The following is a 20,141-nucleotide window of genomic DNA, read 5'->3' on the forward strand; positions in this document are numbered from 1 at the left end:
CTGAAATGTGCTATACAAATAAAGCTACTTTGCCTTCACTCAAACTTCTAGAGCTTGACCTGAATATCATCCCTTAATGAATCACAATTCCCATTCTGTGCTGAAGTATTCTGATGAAAGGCCCACTCACATTACTTAATAACAGTTGGCTTTGCAGAGTGCTGTGTATACTGTGGTTAATGCAGACCTTTGATCACTTTATAATCCCTTTTTATCTTTCTTTCTTTCTCTTCCTCTTACCGTTAGGTGGAAGGCTCGCCAGAGAAACGTTCTACATTCCTCAGAATGCATGTGGAAGAAACTGCTCACTTGACACAGGTATAGGCAAACTTAATTTGACAACTTACTCAAATGTCCCAGGTCTAGAGAAATTAAAAAAATTAAAAAATACAGCAAACAGTACTAGGACCTTGTTTAGTCAAAGACCGTATAGATTGATCTGAGTTTGAAAAAAAAAGCACTTCACACAAACAGCACTAGTTTGTTATTGTTATTTGTAAAGTACTTGCTTAGCAATTAAGGCTAATTTTATATTAGTATTATGGTTATTAATATATTTTACTATTATTCAAGAGGAAAACTAGGTGAGTTATACTATATAAGTATAACTACTTGTTCAGCTGTCTGTTTATAAAAGACGCTACCAGAAATACTAATACTAAGTCGGAAGACGCCTAGAGGCAACTTTATCATACAGGAATGAAACAGGATACTTCTCTTTATTTGGAGACTACAGACTGTGATTTCTGTTTTTCTTAATGCTGTGAAATCATAGTGTAATATTGACCAACTTCTCAATCTGGAAAAAAAAGCGAATCCCTGTGGTTTGCTACGGCTCAACACGCATCAGTTGTTCTGTGAAAAATGCCCAATCAGTATTCATATGCTGAGGAGAGCTCAAGCCCCCAGATATCTCGGGAGAGAAGCCGAAGTGAGACGAAGGATGGTACTGAATACCTAACACGTATCAATCCTCTCCCTCCCTCTAATCAAACATTAAGCCTCTAAACTGTACACTCACCGCCCGTGGAAAAGACCCGGCTGCAGTTATTTGATCCCTGAGATGGGTTGTGTTTTGGAGTGATAAGAGAGGAGTTTGTGTGGCGGTTAACAGCTCTCTGGCAACCAAGTGGATTCGGTGTTACATTGCATTGCGTTTCAGTTCATTTTATTTCACAGACCCTCCAGCTCCAGATGCAGGCACCTGGCCAAAACAATTACACAGTAATAACTTAGAGCACCTGAGTTCAGCACGCAACGTGAATAATAAATGACTTTGTGTGAGCTGTGTGCATGTGTGTGTTTGCGTGTGATTCCAGGAAGCTTTGACATGCAGTTTGACCTTCAAGTGGGGGTGGGAACTCTAGTTGTGGCCAAGCCCCTGGATGCAGAGGTGCAATCTGTGTACAACATGACTATACAGGTGACAGATGGGACCAACTTTGCCACAGCACAGGTACGCACACTTGTAATTTGTTATGCACTGACACTGTCTTTTACACACATCAGAACCACATTAAATTAAATTATTGTTACCTCTTCCTGGGGGACCTGTTTACTCTCAGTTTTTTTACTTCTTACGCTTGCACTACCTTGTTCTGAAATGATCTCTCGCTGACTGTGAAATGTGCTTTTTGTTGCTCTATTTGAGATTTCCTGTGCACCTGCTGTCTTGGCCTACTAGGACTGCATTGTAAGAAAAATATTTGATATGAGTGGATTAATGGGATTAGCCTGTGCTAATAAAGGTCCCTCTTTGATAACACCTTGTCTGGCTTGAAAGAAATACTTTAGGCAACTATAGCCTTGAGTACAGATATTGTGTAAATACTTCTGGCACTGTATCTCCACCAAATTCAAGATGTAACAATACTCTATAACTGTATCAAACATTTTCAGTCACCAAAGTTAAATCTACACCAGGGTTCTTATCTTTAAGGAGAATATCCTCATATTGAATCTACCTCAATGACTTTTTAAACTCTCCATCTGTCTCTTTGTCACTCAGGTTTTCATTCGAATACAAGACAGCAACGACAACCCTCCGGTCTTCTCACAACCAGCCTACGATGTCAGTGTCTCAGAAGACATACCGATTGACATGGAGTTACTGCGAGTAAGAGCATCGGACATGGACGAGCGAGCCCGTTTGAGCTTCTCCATCTATGGTAGTGTAGACCCAGTCAGTATGAGACTGTTCCGGGTCAATCCCAGTACAGGGGTTGTCTACACTGCAGACAGATTGGACTACGAGGCCAGAACACAACACATCCTCACTATTATGGTGAGAAGGGACATATATGAATGTGTTTCTGTGTCAGCTGTTGCCATGCCGTGTGTTTGTGTGTTATTGTATGTGTGTACCGGTTCTGTCTTCCATATGATGCTTCTCTATGCACCTGTGCCTGACTTACTTGATTTTAGCTGATTTTCATTAATTGCCTCCTACAACGCTATACATATTCATCTCTCATTACACTCTAGGTCAAGGATCAGGAGTTTCCATTTAATCGTGACCTGGCTCGTATCCTGGTGGCAGTAGAGGACTCCAATGATAACATCCCATACTTCACCAGCACTGTATATGATGCTGTGGCCTATGAGTCATCTCCCGTAGACACTTCTGTACTACAAGTTACAGCCTTAGACAAAGACAATGGGATTAACGGGCAACTCACTTATACTATAGAAGCAGGTGTGATGCTTTCTGATTGTTATATCTGTCTTTTCTTCTATTTTGAACAATGGTTTGAACTGTGATTGGATGTTTAATGCTTTGTCTTAGTAGAAACACATTGGGATTAAAATGAAGTTTTTAGTATTTACTAGTAATGCTGTCTGTAACCTTTCTGTTACTTTCAGGGAACACAGGTGGTGTTTTTGGCATTGATAATGCCACAGGCCTTATTTTTATTGCCAGGGACCTGGACCTCACCTCTGTGGGCTTTTACACCCTCACTGTTCGTGTCACAGACAGTGGATTTCCTGCATTATTGGCCACAGCTTCAGCTCGCATCTCCTTGATACTCTCCGACTTCTCCCAACCCAAATTCTCTCAGAATGAGTACCAGGCTGAGGTAAAGAGAGTTACGGCTGACTAAAAGGATGGGTGCATGGGGAAGAGGTGTAGAAAGGGAGAGATAGATGGAACATGGTATGCAGGGATGGCTGGTAGATCTCTAGACATGTACAGTCGGTAAATATTAAATTGTGGGAGACTCACCAAAGTGCTTAAAGTCTTATCACCAGTGTGTTTCTATTTACAGATAATGGAGAACAGCACTATTGGAACACATGTCACAACCGTTAGCGCCCTGAGCCGCTCAGCACTCATTTATGATATAACCAGGGGTAACGATGAGCACTGCTTCTTTATCAACCGTCACACTGGTGTAATCAGCACACGCAGACTACTTGACTTTGAGGTTTGTTAATGCCTGTGTTTGAACTAGAAGATGTATACATTTATCATCCAGTTATCAGTGTTAACATCACCGTATTGCATTTCTTTGTTTTGGCAGAAAACAACATCCTACTTTCTGGTGGTGCATGCACTGAGCATGGCAGGTGTGGAGGCCAGCACCACTGTCATCGTCCAGGTGGGGGACGTCAATGATAGCCCACCAGTCTTCCAACAAATCAGGTATCAGTGTTGGTCAAAACATAAGAGCTTTTGTAGTGACGCGTTCCTCTGCTGTTTGCTGAGCCGTGTCGAGTCTTGACAACATTACTGTCTGGAGTGATTTAAGTATAGCTTTCCTCTTTTACAGCAGTGTCCTCTTTTTCACCTCAACAGGTATGTGGGTGCAATCAGTGAGGCGGCTCCAGTCAACAGTGTGGTCGTGGGAGAGGATGGTAACCCTTTAGTTATTAAGGCGACTGATAAGGACCGTAATCACAACGCCCTGTTGCTGTTCCAGATTATAGACGATACCGCTCGTATGTTTTTTAGTGTGGACTCGGGGACTGGATCGATTCGGTAGGTGAAATGTAGAAACCCCACCAGGTTCAGTACTATTGAGGAAATAAGTTACCTGCTTATAAACTGCTATATCTCATAATTTCTGATTATATGAATTTTAGAACAATTGCCAGTCTGGACTATGAGACCTTCCCCAAGTTCCTTTTCCGGGTTAATGTTAGAGACAGTGGTCAGCCTCCTCAGAATGCTGACAGCCCTGCAGAGGTAGTTATAAGGGTAAGTAAATCAACTTTCACTACCTCATAAACATTTCTTGACTCACTTTGATCCCTGTATTTCATTTGTGGACATTATTGTCACTGTGTATATGCTGTCTTAGGTTATCAACATCAATGATTCACCTCCAAAGTTGTCACAGGACACCTACGAGACAGTACTCCTCTTGCCAACCTACGTGGGAGTCGAGGTCCTCAAGGTTGAGGCTTTTGACCCCGATATGACTTCTGACCTCACCCTGAACCCTGGCAAGACCATCACCCCTCAGCTAGTTTACTCTCTGGTTGACAGCAATGTAGAGTACTTCTCTGTAGAGCGCTACACCGGAGTTGTGACTGTCATCAATCAGAACCTCAGTAAAGACCGTTACCGCTTTAATGTGAAGGTAAGTGATTGGCCAGTGTTCAGTGGACATAAAACAATAGTACAATTTTTATGTATCCTGTCACTAGCTTAGATAAACAGCATGCAGTTGGCTTCAACTGGCTTACATTATAATGATTTCCACAGGGAGGTTAAAGTACAGGTTTGGCTGCAGAAATGCCCATTCTGTATCCTGATGTAGAATACAGTATTTCAGCTAGTTGATGCAGGGTCTTCTGCACAGACAAATGGGTGATTTCTAGTTCTCCTTGCCCCAGGGTTGTTTTGTTACTTTTGCTGTGAAAGAAAAGGACAACGCATGCACAGTCTTATTGAATACACATTAAAACCACAGCATTACATTCTCTGCATTGGCCTAATGTGAGGATGTGTTCCCACTCAACGGCAAGGGCCCAACAAGGCTCTCTTACCCTTCAGTATTTGTTTGTTTTTAAGGTATGGGATGGCCGTTTCTCCAGCGTGGCGACGGTCACAGTGCTTGTCCGAGAAGCTCTTGACAGTGGCCTTTTCTTCACCTTCCCGGTCTACTCCGCCTCCATCCCAGAGAACAAACCCAATGTCACTATAGTGACTGTTGTCAACACAGTCGGTCACCGCCTCAATGAACCTCTGAAGTACACTCTGCTGAACCCCAGTGGACGCTTCACAATCCGGCCAACCTGTGGGGTGGTGCTCACCACTGGTGTGCCTTTTGACCGAGAGGAGAAGGAGAGTTACGAGCTGGTGGTGGAGGTCAGCAGGGAAGACGAGATACTGAAGGTGGCCAGGGTGACTGTACAAGTTCAGGTGGGTGTCTCTTTTTTAACTTTCTTTACACTGACCCCTTTGGATTTTCTTAAGATAACCTTTCATTCTGTAGGTGGAGGATGTGAACGACAACGCTCCAGAGTTTGTGAATCTCCCCTACTACGCTGCAGTGCAAGTGGAAGCAGAGCCAGGATCTGCTATTTTCAGGGTCTCAGCTATTGACAAAGACTATGGTCTGAATGGGGAAGTGACCTACAGCCTTAAGGAGCAGCACAGAAACATTCAGGTGATTAAACATTTTTCTGCTTTTAATCTTTAAATGGGGCGCTATTTATTTGAAAACCTATAGTTTTGTACATTTGTATGCTCACTATTATAAGTATTTATATATTCCATGCAGGTGAACCCTGTGACAGGAGAGCTGACATTAAAGAGGTCCTTTGAGGCAGACTTATCCAACGCAGAGTACAAAGTGGTCCTTGTGGCCACTGACGGTGGCTTCCCCTCTCTGTCTAGTGAGGTGGAGTTGCCTGTTACTGTAGTAAATAAAGCCATGCCGGTGTTTGACAAGCCTTTCTATGGTGTCACCGTCAGAGAAGATGTGGCCGTCTCTACCTCGTTCCTGTGTATCAATGCCACCAGTCCTGAAGGCCAGAGTGTCATCTTCACCATCACTGATGGAGACCCTTCCCTCCAGTTTGACATTGGCTTTGACACAGGAATCATCAGTGTGATTTACCAGTTAGACTACGAGACCATCCAATACTACCGGTTAACGGTGAAGGCTACAGATATAGTGACTGGGGCAAAGTCTGAGGTCGACGTTGACATTGTCGTCCAGGATGTGAATGATAACCCGCCACTGTTTAGGAACACCTCATACTCCGCTGTGCTTGCAGAAAACTCCATGATCGGAACGACCGTGCTACAGGTGTGTGTCTTTGTCTATGTCCAGTGCGTGTTCTTACTCAATACTTGTTTACACTTAAGACTCACTTCAGCAGTACGGCAGATGCATATTAGATGCCAAATCATGTATGCATGAGAAGATGTGTGATATTTCCCTAGAAATTTCCCAGTGGATGCTCTTGACCTTTACTGGATAATAGACCAGCGCTGTTGTTGCACTGAGGAACATGTTTGCGCAAGACAATTTTAAGACATCTAAGTTCTAGAAATAATTGGTTTCTATAACAATGTTGTAGAGGTTTTAAGTCATCAAAATGTGTTTGACCTTAGGTGCATGACCTTATTTGACTATATTATTGAATTCATCAAGTATCAGGAGGGCAATCTAAGAAAACTGGATCACCTGAATGTTTATCATATCTTAAAGTACACTTGTGCTTGCTGAGTGGTGTCACAATAGTGTTTACTACATAGGTCATGCATTGTAAATGCATATTCTGTGCCTCTGGCTTATCATCATTCAATAGCACTGATTATGTCTTTGCCTTAAACTCAATATACAATTTTTAGTACCTACACAAGCTTTTTGTTTGTGATAAAGGGAGTAAAACTTATTTATGAAAGCATTTTTATCTTGCAATTCAAAACAGTTGATCAAACCAACAGTAAAAGTGTTTTGCATTTTCTAGCTAAACATAAATAGCACACAATTGATATTCTTTTTCACTCAATCATGTTTTTTCTAACCTGACAACAGTTGAGCGTACATTATAAATTTCTGCTTTTATTTTCAATGTACTTGTACAAAATGATATTGGCTTATGCTCTAAACTGTTTTGATGTGGTTTTAGATGCAATATCTCAGTGAAACGCATTTTTTTTTCATTTGGCCTCAGTGTACATGGTACAGTAGCTATTGAGTATGCTTGGGTAAACAAATCTGAACATATCTTGAATAATGCATGAGGCATTGCCAAGTTTAATGTTACTCTACTTGTAGGTGTTTGCCCAGGACCAAGATTCGGAGAAGAACGCCGTAGTGAGTTACCAGATCCTAGCAGACATTTACAACAGCACCGACTTCTTCCACATTGACAGTAACAGCGGATTAATATTCATAGCACGCCTGCTCGACTATGAGCTAATCCAACGCTACAACTTCATTGTCAGAGCGATGGACAGTGGAGACCCTGCCCTCAGCAGTGATGTTAGTGTCACTGTGACTGTTACTGACACAAACGACAACCCACCTAATTACAGCCAAGCGCTGTATGAGGCCTTTGTCAGCGAGCTGGCTCCCCCAGGACACTTTGTGACTTGTGTCCAGGCGTCAGATGCTGACATCTGTGATGCTCAGAGGCTGAGGTAAAAGATGTTTTATAAAGTTGTTGGTGTTTTCTCTGTAAAGTGATGATTAGAATTTCTGTACATGGTTCCCCATTGAACCCACCTTTGACTAAACCTTTCAGTTCATTAGTTTAGAAAAGCACATTTCTTAAAGGCAATCTTGTTTTTCAATTTTCACTCCATCTGTTATTTGTATTTTTTTCACAATCACAAGCAACAAAAGTAGATACATTGTGTTTCCAGCGTCTTCTGAGCAAAATTACCTTGTACAATGTAAACACCATTGTGTTTTTCTTTTTTTCAGATACAGTATTCTCTCTGGGAATGAGAAAATGACTTTTATGATGGAGCCAGATACAGGGGTGCTCAGTCTGTCTAACAAGAGGAGACAAGGCATGAAACTTTCCTATCTACTCAATGTGTCTGTGTCAGATGGAGTCTTCACCAACAATGCTCAGGTGAGACAACTTACAATTTAGTTCTATCAACTGATTTGCTCTTTTTTAATCTTTGCAGTGTTCTTGCACAGGAAGCTGAGGGCAATCCCTCAGATCAAATCTTTTGCAAAAATTCACAGCTGTCCAATACGACTGCTGTTTTCTACCCCTTGATGCTGAGCAGCTCTGCAGTTGGAGGTTAATGTGTGTTTCTGTCATATCAGATTTACTGTGACGATGAGCTGCCAACTGGGAAAATGTTTTTCACATCTGTCTCGCAGTGGTAATTACAAGTGGGCTTTGATATCCCATCTCTCTGATAGTCTACATCAAATGTTGAAGTGATAACATGTCATCTAATTCTTTTGGTTTTTCATGTTTTTCTGACATGATGTAAACACTGCGTATCTCCAAAGCAGTTTCTGAGTGTTTGCAGCTCCGTCAATCACCATTTGATCACAAGCCGGATGCTCTTACTGCTGGTGTGCATGCCATGTTGATGTGATCGTGTTTGACAAATCAGCCTGTGATGATTAATGTCATGGCATCAGCAAGATGTCAGCAGACATGTTGATGATGATGATAATAATGATGATGATGATTATGATGATGATCATGATGGGAGAGGATTATAATGATGATGGTGATGCCCAGGTGATTGTACGTGTCCTGGGAGCCAACCGGTACAGCCCAGTGTTCAGCCAGAGGTTCTACCTGGCTGAAGTCCAAGAAAATGCCCCTTCAGGGTCAAAGGTCATTCAAGTAGGTTTGCCTTAGTAATATGTCAATGATCATTTTATTAGGAAACATCCTTTATGGCTGATGTTGTAGAACCTTGCCAATCTCACATTATTTTCTGCATCTCTTTATGGACCTGCAGGTTCGGGCTACAGATGAGGACTCTGGACTGTTTGGCCAGATCAGCTACTCCTTTATCAATGACCTGGGGAAAACTCAGTTCACCATTGATGCAGATGGATTTATTTCCACTGTTCAGAAATTAGATAGAGAAAATCCTCTTAACAAGGACATGGTGCTGACCATTATGGCACTGGATGGTGGAGGTACTGTATTATTTCAACACTGACCAGACTGACAAAAATCTTCAAGTCAGACGATATAAGACTAAAAAAATACAAAAAAGTCTTACTGGCAGGCCAAGCATGTATCTAACATTAGTGGTCACTATTCTTGGTAAATGCACTATAGGTGCCCCCTGTAAGAGCATAGGTTTTGTATAATAAGATCCCACATTGAGAATAATGAATATTTTAGCATATTCACATTACAAATACATACAATGTTATCATTCAGAACTGATTTACAGTGAATAAAGCAGTATAATAAGGGAAATTATGTCTGTATTAAAACTACATACATTTAATAAAATCATATGCAGACATTTATGTTCTGTTTTTTTTCCCCAGGCCGTGCATCGTTTTGCACAGTTCGAGTGGTTCTTTCTGATGAGAATGACAACGCCCCCCGGTTCAGAGCTGTGGAGTACCGTATGAGCATTAAAGCAAATGTTGCCAAAGGTTCCCTAGTGACACAGATCCAAGCCACTGACTCTGATGCTGGGTCTAATGGGAGGGTGACATACTCCCTTTACAGCGAGGCGCGCCTTTCACTGGTTGATGTGCTAGAGGTCAGTACATTTGCTCTTTAATTTTATACTTTATACTGCTGTACTTTATAAAAACATATTTGCACTATATAGCTGTACAGTATGCTTAGTTTTAATAGAGGTCCACACATCTTCTCAGTTTCCTCAATAAACCTCATAAAAATGTATTTAATGAGAGTAAACCATGTTAAAACTCACAATTTAAGAGATGTTCTCAACTGACACCAGCCCCACAATTTATTAAATTAACAGCCATCTGTATTTACACATTTTTACTCATCAAATCCAACTTATGTTACATTTAGACTAATGCCAAATGGGAGACACAATTGTGAACCACAAGCAAATAACAACTATGAATATAAATGACACAAAAAGCTGTAGTATAAAAGGCTAATATAATATGAATGAATATAAAAAAAGTAGTAGTAGTAGCATAAACAGATACCAAGATTAAGGTCATTTTTATTTGTCGAAATAAAATGGACAAATAAAATGTATCAAATAAAATCCTATGAGCACATAAAGAAAGTTCTATTGCTGGAATTATTGTTTCAGGAGTTGATTTAAAAGGCATTGTGATTTTGCTGTTGTCTAGGTGGAGCCAGACAGCGGTTGGATGATGACTAAAAGCACTGTCAACCACCTTCAGGGGACTGTGCTTTCCTTCTTTGTGAAAGCCTCGGACGGCGGCTATCCGGCCAAACACTCGCTAGTGTCGGCCTTCATTCATGTAGTGCCGCCAGATGCATTTGTTCCCTCCTTCAGTCAGCCTCAGTACTCCTTCACTATCCCAGAGGACACAGCAGTAGGAACAGCCCTGGGGTCTGTGTACATGGTCCCCGGACAGACAGGCTTCTTCACAACAGTCGGAGGAGAGACAATAGACAGCAACCAGGGAGGGACCTTCCTGGTGGAGAGGGAAACAGGTCTGATCCGTCTGATCAAGCCGCTAGATTATGAACAAATCAGCATCTTCCGCTTTAAGGTTGCGGCGACAACAAGAAGAGACCTGATTGAATCTGTCTCCACTGTGGACCTGGAGGTTAAGGTCGGTGATACAGTTCAACGTAAAGCCTGGTAGTCTATTGTTTTCCATTTTTTTCATTTTTATTTGAATTTGAATTGAATCTGATTTGTTTCTGACACTGAGTGCAATAACATGCAATAAAACTACCAAAGAGTGTACCAAAGTGCTCAAAAAAGCCATAAAATAATAAGTGTGTCAAAACCGGTTTGCAGTTAGTCAAAAACTAAATGTATTTTTTTTTCCAAAACACAACAGCAAGTACAATCTCAAAGTAAAGTAAAGTGTAAATGCTTACAATTTCAACAAATAGATGGACATCTTTGTTGGAGATAATTCCAAAATTTGATGTACAATTTGGAAATTATACAAACACTATATAACAAAGAAAATTAATGCAATTTAAATTCCAATTTCATTTGAAATATTCAGAGAGTGATTGAATTTTTGTTGGATTATTTGTCAGTATACAAAATATAATTCAAACTTTGTTGGGCTAATGTGTCATTTTTCAGGTCCTAGATGTGAATGACAACAAGCCAGTGTTTGAGACTAACAGCTATGTAGCCACAGTGATGGAGGGGATGCCAGTGGGGACAAGAGTGATCCAAGTGCGTGCACTTGATCCAGACTTTGGCTCAAATGGACAGGTGTGTGAGCGCCGAGTTTGACACTAAGTATTTAGTTGTTTTTGTGTTTTGCTCTTCAGTTCGGAATGTTGCAGATGCTCTCAAAAAACCCTGCATAGATCTTTTTTTTTTAAATTGCAGGTAACCTACAGCCTTGGACCTCTGCTCAACTACAACTTGGACTTGACAAAAGACGCTCGCTCTTTCAGCAGCCCCATCACTACGGGTTCTGTCTTTGCTATTGACAGTAAAACAGGCTGGATCACCACAGTGGGTCAGATGGACCATGAGACATGCTCCAGCTACAGCTTTGAAGTAGTGGCCTCTGATCTGGGGGAGTTACAGTCTCTCTCCTCCACCACAGTGGTAACCATCACTGTGTCAGACGTTAACGACAACCCGCCACGGTTTGAGAGGGAGCTGTACAGGGGTGCAGTAAAGGAGAGTGATCCCCTCGGCGAGGTGGTAGCTGCTCTAAAAACCAAAGATCGAGATGGCACAGATCAGAACCGTCTCGTCAACTTTTACATAACTGGTGAGGAAATTAAGTAGTGCTAAAGTAATTTGACCTAATTCAGTGAAATTAGCTTGTGTTGTATGACAGTTATTCTTTGGCCTAATGGGACTGCTATTATTAAAGGTCAAATTTTAAAATTATTTCAACTTCAATGTAGCAAACCACAAATCTTTTAATTTTTTGATGCTACGCCATCGGGGGGGGTACCTGCATTATTTGTGTGTGGGAGGGGATGAGGGGGCACTGATGCTTATTCATCTTGTGAATGACGGAGATTCACAGTTTGTTCACAAGTCTGTTAGAAGGCATCTTCACCTCTTTCTTTGCTGTGAGGTGTCAGAGTGTTAATCCTCATGTGTATAATCTCCAGGTGGAAATCCACGGGGCGTGTTTGGTCTGGCTCTTGTGCAGGGAGAGTGGAAGGTGTACGTGAGTGGACTGCTGGACCGTGAGCAGCAGGACTGGTATCTGCTCAACATCACAGCCAGCGATGGCCTATATGTTGCTCGCACTGCAGTGGAAGTTACTGTCATGGATGCCAATGACAACAGTCCCATCTGCAACCAGGTCAGGGACAGACAAATGGACATGGGGGAAATAAAAATATGCAAAGCAAACCAGCAAACATAGAACAGACTGTGGATTGTAGGATGGTGAAGTATTATTTAGCTTTTTAGGGATTCATGGAAGACAAAAATAGAGTGTTTATGTGCTGCCAATCACTATTCTATTCTAAAATAGTATACTTATTGTAAAAACGGAAAATAATTGGGCTGTGTAGTCTTCTGGGAATATCTCTTTTCATTAATAGTATTTTTGCTGTTTCACATAATTAGTTGAGAATATTTTTATCCCTATAAACCTTTACTCGTTCTCTTTGAAATCAATCCTCCCTGTCTCACTTTTCTCTTTTTATATTTTTTCTGTTCTTAGACAAGTCAGGCCTGTGTAACTACAGAATGTTTACTCTGGCATTACACAGTAGCAGCATCAAATGTATCAAATGACGTTCAACTTGAAGTAGTGGTGGTCGTAGCAGTCAGTTGTAGAAGTGATACCAGCAGTAATGGCAGTAAAAGTACATGTACTACTGCCACTTCTGCTACTAGCCACAGTGTTAGGCATAGTTTATGCAGTATAGAAAATATTAGTGATAATTATACTGGTAATTATAGTGGTAAATAAGACCAAATAATAAAACCAACCAATAAGAATCGTCATGAGCTAAACTTCGCACAGAGCTGCTGCAAAATAGTCATGCGAGAGAAATCTTAGATTGGACAGATCTACCGAACTTCAATCCAGCACAAAGAAAGCCAAAGGAAATAGAAAATACATGCATCCAGCGGAATTCCCTGCAGCACCGGAGCAATCCCGCAAGTGGAACGCGTAGGATATAGACACAGGGTAACCCTTAATTACAGAGCAAAAGAAGCAGGGTGGGATTTACTGCAGTAGTTTTCCCATTGTGCTGGTCTGTGTTTGGTGAAATAGTTAGGTCACAAAGTTCATTTCCAGAGGCAGTCAATGGCAGGCGTGAAGGCAAGGTTAGAAAAGGGCACTTAACTGTCGGGCTCGTTCTATCACCAGGGATAATGGATGCAGCGCCCAACAGTTTAATGTGTTTTTTGATGTGTTGGACAGATGTTTTTTTTTTTCATTCAGACAATGTAGTTTCACTTTGTGCATGTATATATATGTTTGTGTGTGTGTGTGTGTGTGTGTGTCGTGCCAGGCGGTGTATAGTGCCTCTTTTCCTGAGGACATTCCCACTAACAAGGGCGTTCTGACAGTGGGTGCAACAGATGCTGACTCAGGCACTAGTGCAGAGATCCAATATTCACTTTTTGGCATCGGGGTTGAAGATTTCTACATGGATGCAAACACTGGTACATTTTTATTTTCATTTAGGTTTTTGTATGATCAAAATGATATATACATCACAGATTAAAAGTCCTTTCTACAGCTTTATACGCTTCTCCATTTGTGTCCTAAGGAGAGCTGCGTACGGCCACAGCCATGGACCGAGAAGTGACGTCCACCTACAAACTCATTGCCCAGGCAACTGATGGAGGAGGGCTTTTCTGCCGCTCTGACATTTCTCTTAAAGTGTTGGATGTGAATGACAATGCCCCCTCTTTCTCCTCTAGCCATTACATGGCTAATGTTTATGAGAATGCTGCCCCAAAAGCCTTGCTTACCCGGCTGCAAGCCAGTGATCCTGATGAAGGTAAGCTAATATGATGTTCTTGGCTGAATGTGTAACATATCAAGCAAGGATGATAATGAGCACAGAACGTTTCCTACTTAAACTAAATGCAGCTGCACGCCAATAAGTCACTGAGCATCCAAATTGCTGACTGTCCATAAGAAACATTCTAAATTATGAGGAACGGAGATACATTGTGACACACACAATGAATAATAAAACAAAAATTACCAAGAACCGGAAAAAGAACATTTTGACATGGATAATAAGTCCTGGTTGTGCATGAATTTGTCTTCTGTTGTCTCCAGGTTTTAACCGTACAGTAGTCTATTCTCTGGTGGATTCAGTCAACGGATTATTTTCCATTGACCCGATATCTGGAATGGTAATTTTGGAGAAATCTCTGGATAGAGAGAGTCGTGACTCTTATCGTGTCCGTGTCCAGGCCACTGACCAAGATGGACAACAGGGGGCACTGTCCTCACAGGTTGGTGACACATATTCAGTGTATATTGATGTTTTTAGCCATGCAATCCAGTATCCACTAAACCTAACTATAAGGAGTATTATTCCAAAAGATATTCATGGCCCCTCTCAGAAATAGCATGTATTGTGAAAAAAAGTGCTTGCTGAAAAAGAAAATTGAAATTCACAACTAATATAATCATGGCAATTAATTATGATTCAGAGTACTTAACACAGCGTCTGAATAATTTACACCAATTTCTAAAAACACAAATTGATTTGATTTTGTTGTCAAACCATTTACCACAATAATGCAAATAGAATTTATACCTTACATATTAAGTGGTGCATTAGCCAGCTATAGATTCATTCATCTAGTGATGTGCAATCTGTATTTCTGTCCATACACTTCAACAAAAAAAGCAAATAAATAAAAAAGGGTTTACTGAAGAATCAGATAAAGAACCTTGTAGATTTAATCAAGATAAAGCATCATGAAATTATGCATTAGGTGGGATGGGAAAGACGGGGTAGGTGACAGTTGCAGCCACAGAGGCAGTTCAGAAAAGAGGAGGAAAAGGGGTAGTAGGGGTAGTATTAGTAGTAGTAGAAGTAGTAGTGGTACCAGGAGCTGTAGTATTTTTAGTAGGCACAATAATATAATAACAGTAAAGGTAGCAACACTGTGGCATCCCTGAGAGCAGAGTCTGAGATCCACAGAAGAAGAATGCATCTCCTAGCATTAAAGAGAAGCACCTGCAGCAGCTTTAGTTTGGAAGAGCTGAGACCCAATGCTTAAGGATTTAACCACATAATACAGCTGATGGGAGTTAGAGCTAGTATTTTTTTGAATATAACATCAATTTTCTTACATACTTTGTACCAGAAGTCATTAATAAAGGGGTATTCTAAATATACAGTGGAACTACGTAGCTTCAGAAATCTTAAATTTATTACATTTTGAGAGCAATGAGTTAAACCGCTTTTACCGGTGTGATTTGGAGTTTCTGAATCACCCTAAATTGTATCTCCCTGATTTTGTTGGTAAATAAGCAACTTGCAGGGCCTGACCAAACCCCATTTTTTTTAACTTTGCTCCTGAAAAAAAATCATTAGAGCAAAAACAGCATTTATCTTGAGTCCATTATCTTGTAAAGACTTTAATATATTTGCTCCAATTTATGTCCATGTCTGTGGTGCTTAAACTGAACTCTGAGGCCAGAAAAAAGCAGAGAAATGAGTTGATGTCTCCCTCAGGTTGATTTGACCATTATGGTGCTGGATGTGAATGACAATGCTCCAGTCTTCCAGAAGAAGGACTACGCTGTTACTATCCCTGAGGATGTAGCCCTGGGAACCGAGGTGCTGCGAGTGTTGGCGTCGAGCGTTGACATTGGACCGAATGCTGAGATCACCTACAGCATCCGGTCGGGCAACGAGTTAAGAAAGTTCAGCATAGACAGAAACCTGGGTGAGCAGAAGTCCTTGAATGTGCTGGTTACTTTCAGAATGTTTCAGAACTAAAATTCAGCAGAAACGTGTCTTATATGGAATCCTATATATGTTGTGCTATGTGTATGTTTTAGGCTCTATTTCTGTGGCTGATGATTTGGACTTTGAGGTGTGTAAGGACTACTACCTCACCGTTGAGGCCTGGGACAGCGGGAACCCTCCTCTCAGCACCGCTACTATGGTAACCATTGAACTCATGGATGTCAACGACAACGCTCCAACCTTTAGTCAGGATATCTACAATGTTCTGGTCAGCGAGGATGCTTCTGTCGGGCAGACAATTACAAAGGTAACATTTAATTTGTACTCCACTTAATATTGGTCTTTCTAAACATTTAGGTTTTTTTCATTAACTTTATCTTCACTCCATGTGTGTATGTGTGGGGTTTTCCAGGTGTTGGCAGAAGACTTGGACAGCCAGGTGAATGGGCGAATCACCTACTCTATTCTGAAAGGCGACCGTAGCAACCACTTCTGGATTGACCCTGTAACAGGACTGCTCAAAGTCAATAAGCGGCTCGACAGAGAACTAGTAAGGATGCATCTTTAAGTACAATATTGCATAAACAATCTATTGTAATTTTCTGGTTTATGAGCACAGGAAATACAAAGTCCGCTCAAGGTCAACGCCAAATGAAGTCTCATATTATGCAAGTATAATAGTGCTGTCATATTGCCTGATACATACAGATGCTATGGCACTCTAATCCCCTGCTGCTTCATCTAGGTATCCAGGTACTCTCTGTCAGTGCAGGCGTTCGACAGTGGCTCTCCTGCCATGTCCTCCACTGTTACCCTTAACATTGACATATCTGACGTTAACGACAACCCTCCCGTCTTCACTCCTCCCAACTCCACTGCCGTCATACAGGTAACAGTCTGTGTATGTTTGCTTGTATTAATGTGTTTTTGTGCTCGGGACACCTCATCTCCTCTCTCTCTCCATACATCCAGCTAAACCAAGCTGCTGGCACCACCCTGCTAAAGCTGTCAATCAGTGATAAAGACTCCACGAGAAATGGCCCTCCCTTTGAGTTTCGCATGGTATCGGGAAATGAGGGGAATTTCTTTTCCCTGGATCAGACTGGAACTCTAAGGTCCAACCGTGTGTTTGGCCCTGAAGCCCCCAGAGAGTTCACACTTGAAATCCAGGTTAGCAACGGGTGATTTTATTTGAACACTATTTATGCAGGAAAAGTTGACTGATAATTACACTGTGTTAGCATGGTTACACATAGTCAGCATTAGAACCCATTACTCTCGAAGTCTTTTACTGTTAGCTGCTAAAACGTACTATTTGAGTATTGGGTTTGTAAAAGTAGCCTTATGTAAACTCATTTTTGTAATGAAGAAGCTTTTAACCCCACTAATGGGGGGGGGCGCTTTGCTTTAATATTGACAATAAGGTTTTTGTTTCAGATTCAGATGCATGGCTACCCATATTTATTGTTTTGAGTGAAAACACAATCTTACTATATGACCAATTTATAACCATCTTCCTCAGTAAGAAATTGTACCCAAATGCAACTAGCAATAATTAGTTTAAAGCAGTCCATAATATTTCAGCCAAACTTTACCTCTGTGTCTTTTCATTTGACTTATTTAATATCTTACAGTAACTTTGTTTTGGTCTCTTAGGCAAGTGACTCCGGTAAGCCAAGTCTGACCTCGTCCTCCTGGATATTTATAAGAGTCATCGGGAACAGTCAATATAAGCCCGCCGTCTCCCCCCTGGAAATCTTCATTGTCATGGTAACAGATACCTTCCAGGGCGGCCTGATTGGTCAGATCTATGCAACCGACCGTGACCCCAACGACGTGCTGTCATTTACCCAGAAGCCTCAGCCCAAGAGCATGTTTATCATAAACAGACAGGATGGCAGCATTGTGGCTCTGCCAGGCCTGGAACCTGGCAGGTACACACAACATCACACAAACACACAACTCACTCTCTAGGCTAAAAACTGGTTCACATGCATCAAAACTTATTTTTGTCAAAACAAAACACATGTCCTTGTTCTCTCTCAGATACCAGATGAATGCCACAGTGAGTGACGGACGTTTTGCTGTGATAGCCGATGTGTCAATCCAGGTCGAACAGGTGACAGATGTGCTGCTGAGTAGCGCCCTGACCTTACGTTTCACATCCCTGTCCCCGGAGGACTTGCTTGGTCGCTACCTGAGCCAAATCAAACTAGTGTTGCGGGGACTAGCCGGTTGGAAATGGTCACTAGGACAACCGGATCCCCTACACATCCTCAGTATACAGCGAGTGATGGGGACATCTGACGTGGACTTGCTTCTGGCCATGGAGATGCCAGAGACATCAGGCAGGGGACGGATGGGTGGCATCTACTCCCAGCAAGAATTGTCTGCAAAGCTGGAGGAAGCAGCAGTGCGGGGCCGGATTCGAGGTGTCCTGGCTGGGGCAGTGGTGGTGAGCAGCGCTTGTTCTGGGGAGTTGGATTGTGGGGACAGGGTGTGTGAAAAGACACTGAGGGTGGAGGGGGACTCGCCTGTCACTTACAGCACAGAGAGGATCAGCTTGGTATCACCAAGGTTCAGCCCAACAGAGACCTGCACCTGCCCTGGTGAGCATTGCACTCTTGAAATCTAACTAAACCCAGCTCACTTTGTTAGTGTCCTCTATAATAACTGTCACAGCTGCTTGTCAAAGTACATTACCGGTATTGGTCAAAAAACAGATAACAAAGAGACAGACAAATGCTATGCATCCAAAGATACAGTACATACGTTAAAGTTTAAAAAAAATATTTTTGACACCCTGAATGTATATTTTGACAATATTTATGTATTTGCCAATTTTCAAATAGGAGGGACATGTCCCACTCCTTTGGAGCTTTGTGAAGGTCAGTCCTGTCCAGCAGACATGCAGTGTGTACGTTCTGGTCCTACAGCACCATCTGTCTGTCAGTGTCAGCCTGAGAGACTAGACGAGTGTGCAGGTATGATTTGATCCTTCCTTATGCTTGATGTTTGGACGTTTTGACGTGGATCTGATCCATGTAGACAAGTAGACTGGCATGTTGCAAGGATTTGATTATGTGAAGTTGAAGCCTTTGCCCTCTAATTTTAGTCCTGTATCGCAATGTTTTGTGTATGTGTAGGCCAAACCTCTCTGAGTTTCTCTGGGAACAGCTATATTAAGTACAGAGTGACAGAGAGTGGCCAGAGTGGAGAGATGAGGCTCGGCTTGAGGATCCGAACGCTTCAGAGAAGAGGAGTCATTATGTTCACGCGTGTTAATCCCTGCACCATGCTCAAGGTAAACACATTAACATGCTAATACTACATTGTTTCCCAATGTCATATGTGCCCAGCAAAGGGTGTGTTAGATTTATGTTACCTTGTCTGCCATAGATTGAAGGGGGACGACTCTGGTTCCAGTTGGACTGTGACAACACCCTTGGCATTATGGGTATCTCTGGCAGACCAATAAACGATGGCCTTTGGCATGCTGTTACCTTGGAGCTGACTTGGAACTACACCCTCCTGTCACTGGATGATAGCTATGTGGAGCGCCGGCGAGCAGCCCGAGCCCCTGTTCGCCTTTGGCCTCTGGCCCCTGATTCGTCTTTTTTCTTCGGGGCCCAAGTGAGGCCACCGAATGGGCAGGGTGAGAGGCCAAGCCCGGGGCCAGGGAGAAGCCAGGGACGCCCAGGAGTCGAGGACCGTGGATCAAGGGCCCCGCCAAGGGCCCAGGATGGCTTCCAAGGATGCCTGGGCTCACTGATGCTGAACGGTAACGAGCTGCCACTACAGAATAAGAGGAGCCGTTATGCTGAGATAGCAGGGCTGAACGAGGTGAAGTTGGGCTGCGTGCTTTATCCAGATCCATGCATCAGTCAGCCCTGCATCAACGGAGCCATCTGCAGCAGCCTGCCCTCTGGAGGTCTGTGTAGTTGACAGTGTGAATGTGTGTGGGCGTTAGTCGTCATGTTGTATAAATGAATGACATTAATAAATGTTGCCATCTGAAACAGATTCACTTACTTTGTATGGCTTGAGTGCCAATTTCAGCATTTTTTGCTTAATTTTAATTTAATGGTTTGTTTGAAGTAGTGACCATCAACTGGCAATCACTTGTAATATTACTTTATTTTTATTAAGCT

The 20,141-nt window shown here is 42.1% G+C and overlaps 1 protein-coding gene across 2 annotated transcripts in view; it reads left to right on the plus strand.

Moving 5' to 3' along the window:
- fat3b (FAT atypical cadherin 3b) overlaps positions 1 to 20,141 on the plus strand; it is a 61,898-nt gene that overhangs the window by 24,727 nt on the left and 17,030 nt on the right. For both annotated transcript variants that reach the window (XM_032534541.1, XM_032534543.1), the window contains exons 10-44: positions 247 to 318; positions 1,320 to 1,456; positions 2,009 to 2,284; positions 2,485 to 2,695; positions 2,863 to 3,077; positions 3,267 to 3,425; positions 3,522 to 3,643; positions 3,797 to 3,979; positions 4,084 to 4,198; positions 4,302 to 4,583; positions 5,018 to 5,368; positions 5,442 to 5,615; positions 5,730 to 6,260; positions 7,239 to 7,603; positions 7,890 to 8,043; positions 8,677 to 8,784; positions 8,903 to 9,086; positions 9,450 to 9,670; positions 10,248 to 10,700; positions 11,192 to 11,326; positions 11,447 to 11,840; positions 12,193 to 12,389; positions 13,558 to 13,711; positions 13,819 to 14,052; positions 14,340 to 14,518; positions 15,754 to 15,967; positions 16,083 to 16,297; positions 16,403 to 16,540; positions 16,736 to 16,879; positions 16,963 to 17,160; positions 17,647 to 17,924; positions 18,037 to 18,599; positions 18,843 to 18,974; positions 19,137 to 19,294; positions 19,390 to 19,921. In XM_032534541.1, the coding sequence (XP_032390432.1) occupies positions 247 to 318; positions 1,320 to 1,456; positions 2,009 to 2,284; positions 2,485 to 2,695; positions 2,863 to 3,077; positions 3,267 to 3,425; positions 3,522 to 3,643; positions 3,797 to 3,979; positions 4,084 to 4,198; positions 4,302 to 4,583; positions 5,018 to 5,368; positions 5,442 to 5,615; positions 5,730 to 6,260; positions 7,239 to 7,603; positions 7,890 to 8,043; positions 8,677 to 8,784; positions 8,903 to 9,086; positions 9,450 to 9,670; positions 10,248 to 10,700; positions 11,192 to 11,326; positions 11,447 to 11,840; positions 12,193 to 12,389; positions 13,558 to 13,711; positions 13,819 to 14,052; positions 14,340 to 14,518; positions 15,754 to 15,967; positions 16,083 to 16,297; positions 16,403 to 16,540; positions 16,736 to 16,879; positions 16,963 to 17,160; positions 17,647 to 17,924; positions 18,037 to 18,599; positions 18,843 to 18,974; positions 19,137 to 19,294; positions 19,390 to 19,921 (8,178 nt within the window). The remainder of the gene's footprint in view (positions 1 to 246; positions 319 to 1,319; positions 1,457 to 2,008; positions 2,285 to 2,484; positions 2,696 to 2,862; positions 3,078 to 3,266; positions 3,426 to 3,521; positions 3,644 to 3,796; positions 3,980 to 4,083; positions 4,199 to 4,301; positions 4,584 to 5,017; positions 5,369 to 5,441; positions 5,616 to 5,729; positions 6,261 to 7,238; positions 7,604 to 7,889; positions 8,044 to 8,676; positions 8,785 to 8,902; positions 9,087 to 9,449; positions 9,671 to 10,247; positions 10,701 to 11,191; positions 11,327 to 11,446; positions 11,841 to 12,192; positions 12,390 to 13,557; positions 13,712 to 13,818; positions 14,053 to 14,339; positions 14,519 to 15,753; positions 15,968 to 16,082; positions 16,298 to 16,402; positions 16,541 to 16,735; positions 16,880 to 16,962; positions 17,161 to 17,646; positions 17,925 to 18,036; positions 18,600 to 18,842; positions 18,975 to 19,136; positions 19,295 to 19,389; positions 19,922 to 20,141) is intronic.

The sequence above is a fragment of the Etheostoma spectabile genome, chromosome 13, assembly GCF_008692095.1.
Source record: "Etheostoma spectabile isolate EspeVRDwgs_2016 chromosome 13, UIUC_Espe_1.0, whole genome shotgun sequence".
In the NCBI taxonomy this organism is placed as follows: Eukaryota; Metazoa; Chordata; class Actinopteri; order Perciformes; family Percidae; genus Etheostoma; species Etheostoma spectabile.